The following is a 16199-nucleotide window of genomic DNA, read 5'->3' on the forward strand; positions in this document are numbered from 1 at the left end:
GCTTGTCACGAGTGAAGGTCGCGGGTGAGAGCGCCGCCCAGGGTGTCCAAGGAGGCTAGGCCCTTGGTCTGGACCGCCTTGGCCCTGCCCGGGCCTGTCCGAGGGTAAAACCCACGACGTTCAGCACATTGGACGCCATCGACGACCTTGGAGAGAGCGGAGCGGGAAACCTGAGCGTAGTGGGTTACAAAGGGAGGAGGAGGAAGCGGAAGCAGAAATCGGCCAGTACGGACAGCCGGTCCGAACAGTTGGAACGAAAATGGGAAGCGGGGAGGTTCGGGGATGACCCTTCTGAAAAGGAGAGACGGGAGTGGATTTGAAAGCAGAGGGGAAGGAGTCGTCGGCCCGGGAGTGGAGGAAGTGCGTGAGAAGAACGGCGGGACTGCTTTCCCTTCAGAGGAAAGAACAGTGGCCTAAGAGACAGATTGTCTTATGATAATAATTAGGGCATTTGTTAAGCGCTCGCTACATGCCAAGCGTTGTCCTAAGCGCTGGTCTGTTCACCTAAGACGGTGAGCCCCACGTAAGACAATAATAATGTTGGTATTTGTTAAGCGCTTACTATGTGCAGAGCACTGTTCTAAGCGCTGGGGTAGACACGAGGGAATCAGGTTGTCCCACGTGGGGCTCCGTCTTAATCCCCATTTTACAAATGAGATAACTGAGGCACAGAGAAGTTAAATGACTCACCCACAGTCACACAGCTGACAAGTGGCAGAACTGGGATTCGAACCCATGACCTCTGACTCCAAAGCCCGTGCTCTTTCCACTGAGCCACGCTGCTTCTCTGGACAAGAAACCGTGTCCGACGTGATTATCTTGTACTGACTGCAGGGCTTGACGTAGTTCCTGCTACGTAGCGTTTAACGAATGCCGTCATTACTATAAGACTATCGTACCGAAAAGGCAGCGGACGAAGGAGTAGGAGTGAAGACCGGGGAATTTAATAATAATAATAATAATGTTGGTATTTGTTAAGCGCTCACTATGTGCAGAGCACTGTTCTAAGCGCTGGGGTAGACACAGGGGAATCGGGTTGTCCCACGTGGGGCTCACAGTCTTCATCCTCATTTTACAGATGAGGCAACTGAGGCCCAGAGAAGTTAAGTGACTCGCCCACAGTCACAAAGCTGACAGGTGGCAGAGCTGGGATTCGAACTCATGAGCTCTGACTCCAAAGCCCAGGCTCTTTCCACTGCGCCACGCTGCTTCCCCAGAATTTACATCTGGAGGGTTCGATGTACCAAATTAGCGCGCTTTTCTGGGGCAATGTTAAGTGGAAGGTACAGTAAAAGAATTACATCTATATCGATATCGATATATATATGGGGGTGTTTACATGATATAACACAACATACCTATCACAAGAACTTTTATTCAGGTTTTAAAAAGTGTTTCAGAGGAGGACGCCAAACTTCCTTGGATAGGCTGAATAGTCTTTTTTATATTACATTTTTATTTTGCAAGAAAATAAATTATACAACTTAAAAAATAAAATTCAAAAACGAAGCAGTACATCAAAATAGTTCGGCTGGACCGCCGTACAGAAACTGTTACCATTCCAAGTCGTACAGCATTCTCATCTCGGTACGTAGTGGCGCACATTCAAAACTGTAAAATACCATACTTAGCTAGATTACATCCTAGGAACTCAAGTTTGTCCAACACTCCAGACTACATATAGTGTATCTGATAGGAAAGCTGTCAGGTACTGTTTCTTTCACAAATACGACCTTGGGAGAATTTACAGAGACAGCATCCCGATCGTTCACGTGAAAATAGAAAACGCAGGTTCAGTTTCAGATAGCAAATCTTTCTGTAAAACTAGCAAATCCGTCGCCCAGCTGAACGGTCAAAATTCGCAGTGTTGAGGACCGATGACATCCCGACGCAAAGAGAGTAGAAACGCTTTCCGGTCGTCCGGGGATTTTTCTTTCCATTTAAGGTGAAAATAAAGAGGACTTTTGTTTCATTTTTGAAATGTTAACCTTTACGCCCAAACCAAGTGCAAGAGACACTGGATTAAACAGAAACCAGGGACACCACCAGTGGAATGCGCAAAATGGAAGACTTCAGAATTAAAAATTCAAGTCTTGGTTGAATTAGTGGGACAAGAAAAGATTTAATATTTGTATTTACTGAAAACTCACTACAAACGTGATCGACGATTTGCCTCGCATTTTGACTTAGCGGCATCGTGAGTGGCAACGTGAGTTTATCGCTTCAGGTGCAGCACCTAATTAAGCTAGGTCTTTGGAGATATTCAAAGCTAAAATTTCAGCTTCAAAAGTGCATCGTCGCCCTATTGCAAGTAAAGAACCTTTATTTATTTATCCTTTCCCCCCTCTCCCCCATCTGCCTAGCATCTTCCTTCAGGTACCGTTTCTCTCTCCAATACCTGCCTCTGCCAAGAAGTCACTTAAGTGCATTTTGGTGAAACCGACCGGATGAAGCACGTTGAAACGATATTCTGCATCTTTAAGCAAACTGCTGGTGTAATTTTTTCTTTTCAGGTTTGTTTAAAGGTAACTCGTTTCCAGAAGAAATCGTTTAACAGTGTCATAGGCACCTTGTCAAATAGGGTGGTTTCCATAAACGTTGATGGGTATTATTGGCTACGAACTGTCGAACATACGGGGGCAACAAAGGAAACTATCATATCTGTACAGTATCTGCGGTTTAGAGGTGAAAGATACAAATAACCAACTATAAAATCAAATTCCACAAAATTTCATATAAACTGTGTCCTGGGCTTAGAGTAATGGAGCTTGCCCAGATGGGCGAACACAACAGTGGCCTTCGATCTTCCGTTAAAATGACAGAAAATATGAAAATATAAAAGTTAGCGCTAAAGACGCAACGGTAGAAATGCCTTCAGCATTTAAAACCGTCTACTCCAATTTACCTTGTTTCCGATTCCGGCCTTATCACTCAAAGGAAGATACCAAATACGTACAAAAGGGTCTCCAGTATGTTGGCGGTTTATTATTCTAAATTTCCGATTTTATCCATTGTTGGCATTTTATATGGCTAGGAAAAAAAGTGGGCACAAATGAGAGTTTGATTCCCCAACAACATTCTAGGGCTAATCTGGTGGACGCTTCCGCGCTCCCTTCAAGGTGAACGGCAATGCTTTGTAGGTTTAAACACACACAAAGTTTCCGTTTGCCACTGCGCCTCACAACTAGATATGTATCTAGCCCAAAAAATGAATCGAGGTTTCAACCGCTTGACTGTATTTCCCCTTTCTTGGAGCGGGTGACTGAAAAAGCTTCTTGGCCTTTGTTTCCCTGGGAGCCGCCGCTGCCTGCTTAGCCTCAATAATATAATACTGTCCCCTTTCTCAATCGATTGCGCCGAGCCGTGCCATTTTCTAACCCCTTCTTCAAAAACCGCACTGTTTTGGAACCTTTCACAGTACGTGAAAATCATTATAATGCCAGAGATTTTTAAAGTGCCTTTTGGGTTGTACTTTCCGAGGCGCTTGAGAAAGTGCATCCTACCCAGCAGGCGCTCAATAAATACCATCCGTAATACTATTACTACTTGAAAAATCGCACCAATAAAGAAAAAAATGTCGAGCTTGAGTTTTCTTTTCCCCAAAGGGGGAAATCAAAGTTTCTCTCTGTCACGCACATCCTCAGCCCAAGCGATGTTAGCACAGTACTCGCTGAAGCTGCTCCCCTGTGTTGACTACAAGGACCAAGGTAACTGAGGATATCTGAACATTTTAAAAGGTTGACTTATACGTATTCGGCACGTTTGCTGCTCACGCTAAAGTTGAAAGAGTTTTTCCGCAGGTCTCTCGACAAGCTTTTAACTGTCCCGTTTCAAAATGGCATCCATTAAAAAACAAAAAAAAATTGACTTTGGTTTGGGGGGGGGGGGAGCGGGGGTCTCGGATAATCAATCGTCAAACCTAATGGCTCCAAATACCAATAATCCCCCCGCTGCAGAATGAGAAATGAAATGAGAGGGATCACCTTAAACGAGCGGCGTTTTGCTTGGGGAGTTGAGCATTATTTTCAATGCACTTCGATCTGTAGGTACCTCTGTGAAAACCCGAAGCACAGACATCAAGTGTGCAACAGAATACACCTGATATTTGTTCTTTCTGCTACTGCAAATCCTGCCACCTACGCAAGTCTTTTAAAAAAAAAAAACCAACTGAATAACGAAGCAGTATTTAAGAAAGCTTCAACGAAAGGGACTGTTAAATTATTTGGCCGGTTAAGATCGTACATATCCATACCACTTAGAGCAAACAAATAAAACATGGATTTCCTGCTAGTTGGAGATATTTTACATCGCTTGCGTGTCAGGATTAAAATCCAGTTACTATAGTGAAGCACTGCTTGAGCCAACAGGTCGTTACTGTAACAAAGACCTAACTTCTCAACTGGGATGTAGCTGTCTCCACCGAATGTGACACCTTACGGCTCACCGAAAGGTAGACAGTACATTACTCGGTTGATCAAAACAAACTGAAAGTGCTACTTCTAGTTCTAATTGCAGTTTTTAAGAAAACTAACAGCAGTTCCTCAGTGCATGAATATTTAAAGATCTTTCCTTGTGCAAGTACTGTTTTATTAAAAAAAAAAAAAAAAAGGAAACAAAAAAAAAAAACAAAAACCAAAAATCTCCAACGATCCCTCCCAAACTGTTGTTCCTCCTGGTGGGTGTAAATCAAATCTACGTTAAAAATCTTACAATGGGCTCTTCATGAATGCAAATTTCCCCACAAAACGGCATGCTGTTAAAAATGTGCAACAAGAAGGAAATGCCATCATGCTAGATGATGAGATTGGCAAAAAACAGTTCTGTTGTCAGGTAAGGCAGGGATTTTTATATTCACGTAATGAAAGTCCAAATGAGTCTTTCCCCGGCACAAACTGTGGTAGGTCTGTCTAAACACTCATCAATTTGGGGTCTCAACATTTTCCCACAGTCTTCCGAGTTACGCCATGTAGATGAAGGTGTTGATGTCCGACTCATCTCTTCTGATATATTTGTGCTCTATAAGCCATTCGATTTGCTCTTTTATCATTTTCTTCTGTGGCAAGAACATATTTTTCAAAATTTCTACCAGTTCAGTCTGAAGCTGAGCATTAGTGATTTTCTTTCTCATTTTCATTATTTGGATGATAGCTTCCTAGAAAGAGATAAAAAAGGAGCGCTTAAGGGGATTCAGTCAATCAGCCAGTGGCATTCACCGAGCACTCACTGTGTACCAGAGCACAATACGACTGAGTTACTAGACGCATTCCCTGCCCACAACAAGTTTAGAGAGGGAGGACGTAATTAAAAAAAAGAATTCTCAGATATGTCCAGGAGTGCTGAGTGGCTGAGGGTGGGGTGAATACTAAATGCTTAAAGGGTGCTGAAGGATTCAAAAAGGACGGTATGATTCATTTTTTTTTCCTCAGTGGCGATACAGCAGTCTGATCAGCAATCCGAAATGAAAATGACATTTTCAGCCTTTTTAAGTGATTTACCTGGGACGGAGGTTAACAAATGCAAGTTATGTAGAGGGCAGGTCTGCTCCTTACAACTGGAGATCTTTTTTCCACTTCCCCTTAGATCACAATAGTCTCGTAAATATCGCATCCCCAAGTCAATGCCGTTCATAATCGCCGTCTGGCGTCGGACGGCCCGTGCCCAAGAGCGTACAGATTCACGACGCGGCCAACCGGCGCGGCCCACTCGCCCGGATGGCAAGGGCACTCGGCTCTTTGATCAGGGGTGGCGGTGACGGTACTTACTAAATGCTGACTGTGTGCAAGGCACTCCACCAAGGGCCGGGGAAAAAAGACGCCCCTGCGAGTTATACGGCTGCGCCCGGCTCACAAAACAACGGGCCTTAGAAACACGGCTCCGACGTTACGATATGCGTGCTCACACCTGCCCCGGATGGGGGACTTCGATCCTTGAGCACCCATCTGTCTCCACCCCAGCTCGAGTTGGAAACGAAGGGGCCTGGAGTCATCCGAATCCCCGCTTCTGCCTGGGGCACGGGAGTGGGAATGGGGGTTGACTGGCCTCTGCTTCCTCCGCTCCCAAGCCAGGATTCAGGATTTGGAGGATGAAGAGGCCGGGGATTAGCGAGGCTCGTCAGCTCCGTTTCATCCCTGAAGCAGCTGCTGTGTGTGAGTCCGTTCTCCTCCAAAGAACTTGGAGTGGGTCTGAATTTCACAACTCCAGTCTTCCTTAGTTCAGGAAGATTTCATGGAGATTTTTGGCGAGGAGTTAGGGGAAATAGCAAATCTTTACACCGATGACATACCTGGGTTCTTAATATTCTTAACTGAACTATTCCTTCATTCTCCTCTTCTCGCATTCTTTCTGTGGTGAGTTGCAACCGCCCAATCAAGTTGATCTTACCCCTTTTCTGAACTTTTGCGTTTTTTCTGCAAGTTAGGCAAATATAAAGATAGAAAGCACTATAAATTTCATATCAGGACGGCTTCGAAAGGCACATACGAGATCATTTTTGAAACGAATGTTAATTCCCATTTTTAAAATATTGATTCCTAGCAGTCATCCAGGAGCTTTCCCCATTATGTCCTCTACAAATAAGCCATGAAATATGTCAAAGACAAGGAATAAGGTAAAAAAAAAAAAAAAAACCCGCTATTATCCACTTGGCTGTCAACAGCCAAGTCTTTTAACGCCTTCCACGTTAAAGTGAGCAAACGAAATTTAAATGAGAAGGCAGAAACAAACTCTGTTTCGTCACAGGCTCTAGAGTACGCTGACTTCTGGGGCTTTCCGAGGGGCGTCAATCCATGATCCAGGGCTGAATCTGGTCCTCGGCCACAGCATCCAAATTTGGTCCTGAGCTGCTTTTTTTTTTTTTTAACGGCATTTGTTGAGCGCTTACTACGTGCCAACCGCCGTACTAAGCTCCGGTGTAGATACAAGGTTGTCGGGTTGGACCCAGTCCCTGTCCCACGTACGGCTCACAGTCTTCATCCCCATTTTACAGCTGAGCTAAGTGGAGCACAGAATCAAAGTGACTTGCCCAAGGTCACCCAGCAGACAAGGGGCGGGGGCCAGGATTAGTAATGATAATGTTGGTATTTGTTAAGCGCTTACTGGGTGCCGAGCACTGTTCTAAGCGCTGGGGGAGATCCAGGGTCATCAGGTTGTCCCTCGTGGGGCTCACACAGTTTTAATCCCCATTTTACAGATGAGGGAACTGAGGCACAGAGAAGTGAAGTGACTTGCCCCCAGTCACACAGCTGACAAGTGGCAGAGCCGGGAGTCGAATTCATGACCTCTGACTCCAAAGCCCAGGCTCTTTCCACTGAGCCCTTCTGACTCCCAGGCCCGACTAGGCCACGCTGACCCTCGGGGAGAGAAATGAGTCCGGGACGTACATTCTTCTGAGAAGTGTTTCCGGCGGTTCCTTAGGAACGGGAGCCGGGAAGTCGTATCGATCGTTCAGAGACACCTGAGCACGACGTGTCCGCAGAGCACACGGTTTCAAGCACTTCAGTACAGTGCTCTGCATACGGTAAATGCTCATTAAATATCATTGCCTGACTGACTGAGAGAGCACAGCAGAGTTGGAAGACATTAGATTAGACCGTAAGCCCGTCAAAGGGCAGGGACTGTATCCGTTACCCATTTGTCCATTCCAAGCGCTTAGTACAGAGCTCTGCACATAGTAAGCGCTCAATAAATACTACTGAATGAAAGACATGAGCCCCACTCTCAAAGAGCTTACAATCTAGTGGAGTCCAAGCAATCTGCAGTCTCTATCACTGTGTCGCCTAAACGCTTGGACATATTCACACCCCACCATAAAACTTTGTACGTAGCTTTACATTCTATCTCGTCCTCCTCTCCGTAGTTTAGTTTACTGTCTGTTTCTCCCACTGCTCAAGGGCAGGAAATCACGTCTACAGATCAGATCGTATCCCCCCGCCCAGTGCTCAATCCCGAGCTCGGCACACAGCATACCTCAGGATTCGACTGCAAGATTTAAGTCGAGCTATCTCTAGACTTCAAGCTCACGGTGGGCAGGCAACAGCGATCTCTGTTGTACTGGACTCTCTCAAGCGCTCAGTACAACGGTCTGCACACGGTAGGCACTCAATAAATACCACTGATTCGTTGATTGGACAGGGGTGCTAAGCCCTGTCTTCCCACGCAGAGAGAGCAAGAAGCTTCGTGGCCTAGTGGAAAAAGCGTGAGCCTGAGAACCAGAGGATCTGGATTCTAATCCCAGCTCCGCTGCTTGCCTCTGAGTGACCTTGGACAAGTCCTTTGACTTCTCTGAGCCTCAGTTTCCTTTTATGTAAAACGAGGATTCAATACCTGTTCTCCCACCTGCTTACACCGTGAGCCCCGTGTCCCAACTGATAAGCTGAGAAACTGGGAAGCGGCATGGCCCAGTGAATAGATCACAGGCCGGGGAGTCACAAGGACCTGGATTCGAATCCTGACCCTGCCACTTGTCTGCTTTGTGACCTTGGGAAAATAACAGCATCCCTATGCCTCAGTTACCCAACAGGGCTTAAGCCTGTGAGCCCCCATGTGGGATTTGGACTGGGTCCAACCTGATTAACTTGTCACAACCACTCCAGCACATACTAAGTGCTTCATCCCATTAACCCCATTATTAAAGATTACTTACAGATCATTAATGATAAAAAAATAAATAAATATTATTCTAGTAAGACTTCAGCCATCTGTGATCAGGGTTGGGTCACTAGCAGTGTCAAAGTCTTGGCCCTTCCTCTAAGGAATGCCGCCCAACTCCTCTCTTGGAGTAAAGTACTTCCTCTGAAAATTTTTAGGGCACTGAAGATTGTTCTCTTCAAGAAGAGAAGTGGGAGAGAGGAAAAAGGGACTGTAGCCTCTTATTTATTAGTTTTAATGTTAGTTCCCCCACCTGCTCTTGTAAGTTCCTTGCGATCGGGGACTCGTTTCAATTTATTTCTTCCTTGTGCATTACCGAGTACCTAGTACAGTGCTATTCCAAAGCAGGTGCACGACAAATGCTAGTAATAATAAAGAACTACGGTATCTATTATGTGCTTACTATGTGCCAGACACTGTTCTAAGCGCTGGGGTCGATACAAGATCATCGGGTTGGACGCAGTCCCTGTCCCACACAGGGCTCACGGTCTTAATCCCCATTTCCAGAGGAGGGAACTGAAGCACAGAGAAGTGACTGACTTGGCCCAAGTCACCCAGCAGACGAGTGGTGGAGTCAGGATTAGAACCCATGACCTTCTGACTCCCAAGCCTGCGGTCCAGCCAGTCCGCCGTGCCGCCTCTCTACGATACCAATGAGAGTCGCGCATGCGTAGGAGGGCCCTGGTCACCGAAACTATCTTCCCTAACTCGAAACCTCCAAAACGGGGGGTCGGGGAGAACCACGTTAGGTTTCAGAAAGGCCCAAGTCATCCTTTCGGGGTTCAGGAGGCTGGCCGGGGCCAGCCCACGAAAGACCCTGCGACCTTTTACTTTAATGGATCCCAAAGGGACCGTCAAAGGAAATAACTACTTCAATCTCCTCACAGAACCTGCTAGGAGGAGAAAATGACTGTCCGTTTCTTACATGCCTACAACGCTGAAAATACCAGGGACAATGTGAAGAAACTCTTACGCGGAGAAATCGGTACTGAAATTTTTTTTTTCAACTTTTAGAACAAGTAAGATAAATGCTTACATTAAACTGAATTCTTGATTAACAGAGAAGAGTGTTCCTTCTGTAAAATCTTTGGGTGAGTTGACTTGAGGTTCGTATAGTAAAACTTGTCGTTTCAGCTTTGGAAAAGCTACAAGAGACTATAAGGAAAGGGAAAGGTTAGGCTCAGTTAAAGACTACTAAAAATATTAAGATGACTATAAGCTACTTAAAAGGAAAAACTGTTTAAACTTTCACTGGAAATGATAGAAAGTAATTTTTTAGAAGTATGATTTATAAAAAACGTACATGAGTGATGCTTTTCCAAAGAGTTTAATACACAGTACAGATTTCTCGAACACATTCCACGTCTAGTTGACATAATTCAAGATCTAGTTTTTGTTTTTCATTTCAGCAGTGTCCACTAAAAACTTCAGTACTATTTATTGAGCGTTTGTGTGCATCACTGTACGAGGCATCTTATCCCAATTCTGCACAGAAGTCGCTATTTGGTTGGTAACCTCATCATAAATACTAAATGTCAGCACCAATAGGGAAGCAGTGTGGTCTGTTGGACAGAGCACAGGCCTGGGAGTCGGAAGAACCTGGGTTCTAATCCTGGCTCCGCCACTTCTCTGCTGTGTGACCTTGGGCAAATCACTTCACTTCTCTCTGCCTCTGTCACCTCATCTGGGAAATGGGGATTTAGACCGTGACCCCCACTGGGTCCAACCTGATTTCTGTGTATCTACCCCGGTGCTCATAAAAACGCCTGGCACAAAGTAAGCACTTAACAAATATCACTCAAAAAAAATAAGACGACGACGATATTTTTGTGAGGAAAGATCAAGACTGCAGCCATAAAAACACCTCATGACTTTTCCCTCCGCTGCGGGCAAGATCCCAGCCGGAGGCTAAGGTCTGAATTGGGAACTGAAGTACACCTCTGATGGACTGTTTCCAGAATCACAATTTGGCTTCAGGCAAGAGTGGTGCGATAGCATTGACCTCTGAAGCACTTCACCTTGGTTTAGTGGACGGATTACGGGCTCGGGAGCCAGGAGGCCCTGGGTACTACTCCCGGCTTAGTAGAGAGGCAGCGTGGCTCAGTGGAAAAGAGCCCGGGCTTGGGAGTCAGAGGGCATGGGTTCCAATTCCGGCTCCGCCACTTGTCAGCTGTGTGACTGTGAGCGAGTCACTTCACTTCTCTGTGCCTCAGTTACCTCATCAGTAAAATGGGGGATTAACTGTGAGCCTCACGTGGGACAACCTGACTACCCTGTATCTACCCCAGCGCTTAGAACAGAGCTCTGCACCTAGTAAGCGCTTAACAAACCCCAACGTCATTATTATTACAGTGGCCGGCACAAAGTACTCGCTTAAATACCATAAAAAAAAAATTCCTCCATGATCACTGGAGGATTACATTCGGCACTAAATGGCAAGACGGGTTTTCAGACCACTGAAGGCCTAGAATGAAGTCAGACTCCTAGCACTGAAGCTGCCCCAGGTGGCAGGTGTGAAGAGAACGGAGGACAACTGCGGAGGCTGAGCTGAAACTGGGAAACCAAAAGCAAGGAGGGGAGAGGAAACGCTTCACTAAGAGAACGGAACACATCCTCACGCGATGCTCTACCTCCGTTGAAAACCGAGTCAACTGAGAAAGAGGGGGACTTACTGGAAAGAGCACGGGACCGGGAGTCAAAGGACCTGGGTTCTAATCCTGGCTCTGCCAACTGCTTGCTGTATGACCTTAAGGAAGTCGCTTCACTTCTCTGGGCTTCAGCCTCCTCAATTGAAAATGGGGATGAAATACCCCTTCTCCCGATGCGGGACAGGGACTGTGTCCAACCTGCTTAACTTGTATCCATCCCTGCGCTTAGAACAGTGTTCGATACACAGGAAGCGCTAAAATACCATTTTTAAAAAAATGGTGCAGATTGACCGGCCTGGCACCCCGCGATCAAATGTTTAACCAGATGTTTTATAAGAATCAACAGCACAACTACTGCAAACAAATTTGACAGTCGGATAAAAGCTAGTCTCGGTGTGGGCAGTGCGGGTCCCTAATTGGCCTTTTCAGCCACACACACACACACATCTATACGCAAAGTTCCCTGTCACTAACATCTTCTTTGAGATCAAAGGATAAATATAGGAATAAAGACGCCAGGAAGCCCAGTCACAAGGACAAATCTAGTCATCTCTCTGTCGGTCGAGAGTCAAAGCAACGCTTCTTTCTGGAAGCCGAAAAGAACTCTGGCTTACATCTCAGCATTAGATAAGAGAGAAGGGAGAATTTTCTGAGTGTGTAGGCTTTCGACAAGGAAGGGAACCGCTTTCCTAAAAGGTCTTAAAATGTTACTGTTAAGGAATTAGACTTCCGATTTTACTGAGTCCGTTTTCAACATTCACTTGGCCATAAATTCAGATGAGGCCACCTTTGCTAGTCTAACCAAGTTTAAACATTAAAAATGAGATAAATGCAAAGTTCATCACTCCGTGGAAGTTTAGGTATTTTTGAAAAAGAAAACAATACCCATAAAGTCCTTCTAAGTTCTGCATCGGGGAGCTCAGTTGCAAGTTTCAGATTTTCAAAGCTGATCTTCTCTCGGGGTCTTTGGTTCCAGGCAAATAACACGGCCAGCTGAAATGTTGTTACCTCCAAGTCATATTGACCAACTTCATTCTTAAATGTTATCTGGAAAGAGTCAGGCGAAAAATCGACACATTTTCCAAGAGGAAAAATTCGTACATACAGTTGTACACATAAAACTGTGCTTAACAGAAATTTAACTTCAAATCTACTCACGATTCCGTTTGACATGAGATGGTGCCAGTGCAATTTTCTGCCACTGTGATTCTTTTTGTAAAATTCTTCCACCTCAGGGATCAAATCTTCCAGCTCAGTGGGAAGCGATACGAATACTTTCTCTGAACTTCTGGACCAGGCACCAGCATTGAGTATTTTAATATTCACCGAATCCGCTTGAGAAAAGAGGGGATCAGAAAACAAGGGAACTTCGATTTACGCGAGCCTCTTGCAGAGTTGAAATAGACAAATGTGGAAATGTAAGTAGGAATTTTGGTATACTATTCAATTAACTATCGATGCTTTGGCATGTTAATTCTTTATTTGATTAATAAAAAAGAAAATAGTACCCGGTAATGCCAGCTTATTATTTTTGTGCATTTCCTTAAAAGCCTGGTTCAAATCTTCAGACACTTTAATGTCCTGGAACATCCTTGCAAGTTTATTTACATAGTCGGCAGGCATACCTACTTCCTATGGTGACAGAAAAAAAAAATCTCTCTCACACACACACAGACACAAAGACACAGTTCTGGAAACAGAAATATAAAATGATCAGAGGACCTGAATTCCCCAAGGATCAGGAAAACAGTAAGACTGGCCTAGCAGAAAGAAAGATCACGGGCCTGGGAGTTCGAGGGAGTCAGAAGAGCTGGATTCTGATCCTGGCTCGACCACTTGCCTGCTCTGAGACTCTGGGCAAGTCACTTAACTTCTCTATGCCTCAGTTTCCTCATCTGGAAAATAGAAATCCAATACCTGTTCTCTCTCCTACTTGGACTGTGAGCCCTATGCGGGGCAGGGACCATTGTCTAAATTGATTATTTTGTTTCTATCGCAGTGCTTAGTTTACAGTAAGTGCTTAAGAGATAGCACAATTATGATGTAACTTCTTTGGACTTCAGTTTCCTCATCTGTACAGTGGGGATTAATAATGATTATGGTATTTAAATGCTTAGTATGTACTAAGCACTGGGGCTCCAGGTCTAATTAGGAGGGAGAATGGGTATTTATCAGCCTGCTGCCTTTATCTCTTGATGTTGACTTTTTTTTTTTTTTTTAAAGTCTCATGCCCTTGGAAGAGACCTTCAAGATTAAGGAGAGGGAGAGAGAGAGTAGAGGGGGGGAAGGACAGAGAAGGGGAGGAGAGACAGAGAGAAGTGGGAGGGAGAGGAAAGAAAAAGGGGGAAAAGGAGGAGGGAGTGGGGAGAGAAAGAGAGAGAGGAAAAAAAAAGAGGAGAGAAGGAGAGGAGAGACTAAAAGAGAAAGAATGAATCGGTCTCTCCTGCCCTTCCTATTGCTGGCTCTCTTCAGCCAACTCTCCTGTTATTCTATCTCCACAAATTCCACTCTGTTCTCCCCCAGTTCATCATGTGATTGAGCCCTTCAGTTAGTTATTTACTAAGTTCTCACTTACACAATATACCACATACCAGAAATGGAAAAAAACCGAAGAAGGGATTTAGGTACTCACTCTCAGCCATTCCACCATATTCTCTTCAATTTCACTATCGGCAGAGATGTCTAATATCAGTCGTCTCGTTAAATGAGCTTTGTGATAGCGCATGAATACATCTTTGTTTTGCACATATTTAAGCACCAATAGCTGGTGGGGAAAATAGACACTTTTCAGCATCGGTATTTTCCTTCAGTTTTCTCATATAGTTCTCTCCATGTCTCCTTATTCCCCTTTCAAAATACCTGTTATCATTTGCAGCTCAAGGCTGGCCCAAATAAAAGGGTCCCCTTAGCACTGAACACCTCTCAAGCAGTGGGACTTTAAAATTGGGCACTTCAAAAAGAATATTAGCTATTTCAAAAATTGATACTTTTACACAACTAGGGAGTGAAAAGCACTCTGCTAAAATTCCAAATAAAATCTGCTCATGTTCGAGGCAGAAAGTCCTAATACTTCCTCCACTAGTTCTGTTACTCCCTTCCTCGATTCTTTCACCGTCTTGATCCGCCACTGTCTGTCCCTGTTGTGGCGTCTTTCCTGGCCTACGTTTTATTTTTCTCCACCGGACCACTTTCTGGCAACATGTTGATAGCGGCAGGGCCGAATTAAGTGAAGTGACGGTGAAGGTAGTTTTCTACAGCTTACTCCTTACCCTAACAATTTTTCTTCTCTCGTACAATCCTCGAACTCTGCTTCTCAGTATCACTACCTTTTCCTTTCTCCACTGAAGCCAGAGGGGAACAGGCAACGGTAGTAAGAATCAAGACGGGGCGAAAAGCAGAATAAAACTGACTTCGTACTCTCGCCGGCCCGTAAACTCCAAAGTCAAAAATTAACTTGCCCTACTGGAAAGAGCACGGGATCGGGACTCAGGAAACCCAATTCCTAATCTCAGCTCTGGAATCTGCCTGCTGTGTGACCTTGGGCAAATTACTTAGTTGAACTGTGCTTCAGATTCCTCACACATAAAATGGGGAATAAACAAACGCCAGCTCTCCTTTCCCTTTAGACTGTGAACCCATGTGGCAAAAGGACTGTGTCTGACCAGTGTCTTATTGGGCAATACTATGTGCTTAACAAATACCACAATTAGGCTCCAGCTTGCACTGAACGGTGAAGTAGCATTTACACTTCAAGTCGGCTGTGACCCCTTTACGAACGTTACCGGACCATGTCAGGCATTGGAAGTGTTTCGAAATAAACTGCACGAGAAATTAAAGTACAGAGAAATTCACATACCACTTCTTTAAGTTTTGCTTCGATTTCCTCAGAGGTTAGTTTTTTGCTTAGTGGTGTTTTTCTTAGCAACATGTCACAGTAATTGGCAAGTAGCTCAGGGCACTTTGACTCGGGTTGTGTTTTTAAACCCACCCTAAATGCAAAATAAAGAGTTGATGCAAATTGAGCAACCCATTCACAGGCATTCAGAGAACACTGTTTACAGGGACTTACCTAAGTGGACCTCAGAAAAACTGACTTCTGCCCTACTAGCCCAACACGCTGAGAAAATCAATGCCTGAATAAACAATCTCATCTCCCTCGTTACTGCAATACGTCCCAAAATAGCAATCTCAAGGAAGGGATGATCCAGAAACTGGAAGAACAATCCATAGTTCCTGGCAAAATGATCGGCGGCATAAAACGGTTGTCCTCCCAAGCGATCTGAAGCCAGCTACATAGATAGTCACACCCTGGGCATGCCCAGCTCCCGCTTCTGGCTTGCCACACTCTCCACGAGTCACAGTGACCCTCTATTGGCATAGGGAGGGGAATGTTTGCCGTGGATCCTGCTAGGACTGTGCGGGAATGTTCGGCAGCGTTTTGAGTTTAGAAGGGCTCCTTCTCGGTGACCTGGACGTGAGGGCCGTTCCAAGTGGCCCTCCACTGAGGCCGGGGCTTTCCAGTTCTCGCCAGAGACAAGGGACTCTTCTGGATCCTGAGTAGTCATGCCTCGTTCGGGAAGGCCAGAGAGAGCACTCTGGTCCAGCCTGTCACACTCCGGGGCTCTGAGAAGGCCTGCGACGACGGATGCAGGTGAAAGGAGAGGTGGGAAGGGAGGGGCAACAGCAGAAGCGACAGCGAGATCCCTCTGTCTTCCCCTCACCTTTACCTCTTCACCCTCATGGCCTTTGGGGAAACACAAGGATATGTCCCAAGCTCTCACCTCACCTCCCAGGACCTATCACCTCGTCTTTCCACAGCTCTGTTTCCTCAGGCAGACAGTTGAGCCCCAATTTTAGTGCTGCACCGCTACCTAAAGCTAATTTATGTGCAGATTTTGCAAACGA

At 45.3% G+C, this 16199-nt stretch overlaps 1 protein-coding gene across 2 annotated transcripts in view; it reads right to left on the bottom strand.

The window, feature by feature from the left end:
• Positions 1-1433: 1433 nt before the first annotated feature.
• CUL5 (cullin 5) overlaps positions 1434-16199 on the bottom strand; it is a 53249-nt gene continuing 38483 nt past the window's right edge. For both annotated transcript variants that reach the window (XM_029047992.2, XM_029047993.2), the window contains exons 12-19: positions 15151-15283; positions 13927-14058; positions 12803-12926; positions 12453-12628; positions 12180-12341; positions 9683-9801; positions 6284-6407; positions 1434-5152 (exon numbers count right to left, since the gene is read on the bottom strand). In XM_029047992.2, the coding sequence (XP_028903825.1) occupies positions 4958-5152; positions 6284-6407; positions 9683-9801; positions 12180-12341; positions 12453-12628; positions 12803-12926; positions 13927-14058; positions 15151-15283 (1165 nt within the window). In that variant the 3' untranslated portion in view covers positions 1434-4957. The remainder of the gene's footprint in view (positions 5153-6283; positions 6408-9682; positions 9802-12179; positions 12342-12452; positions 12629-12802; positions 12927-13926; positions 14059-15150; positions 15284-16199) is intronic.

This window comes from Ornithorhynchus anatinus, chromosome 20 (genome assembly GCF_004115215.2).
Source record: "Ornithorhynchus anatinus isolate Pmale09 chromosome 20, mOrnAna1.pri.v4, whole genome shotgun sequence".
NCBI classification, from domain to species: Eukaryota; Metazoa; Chordata; class Mammalia; order Monotremata; family Ornithorhynchidae; genus Ornithorhynchus; species Ornithorhynchus anatinus.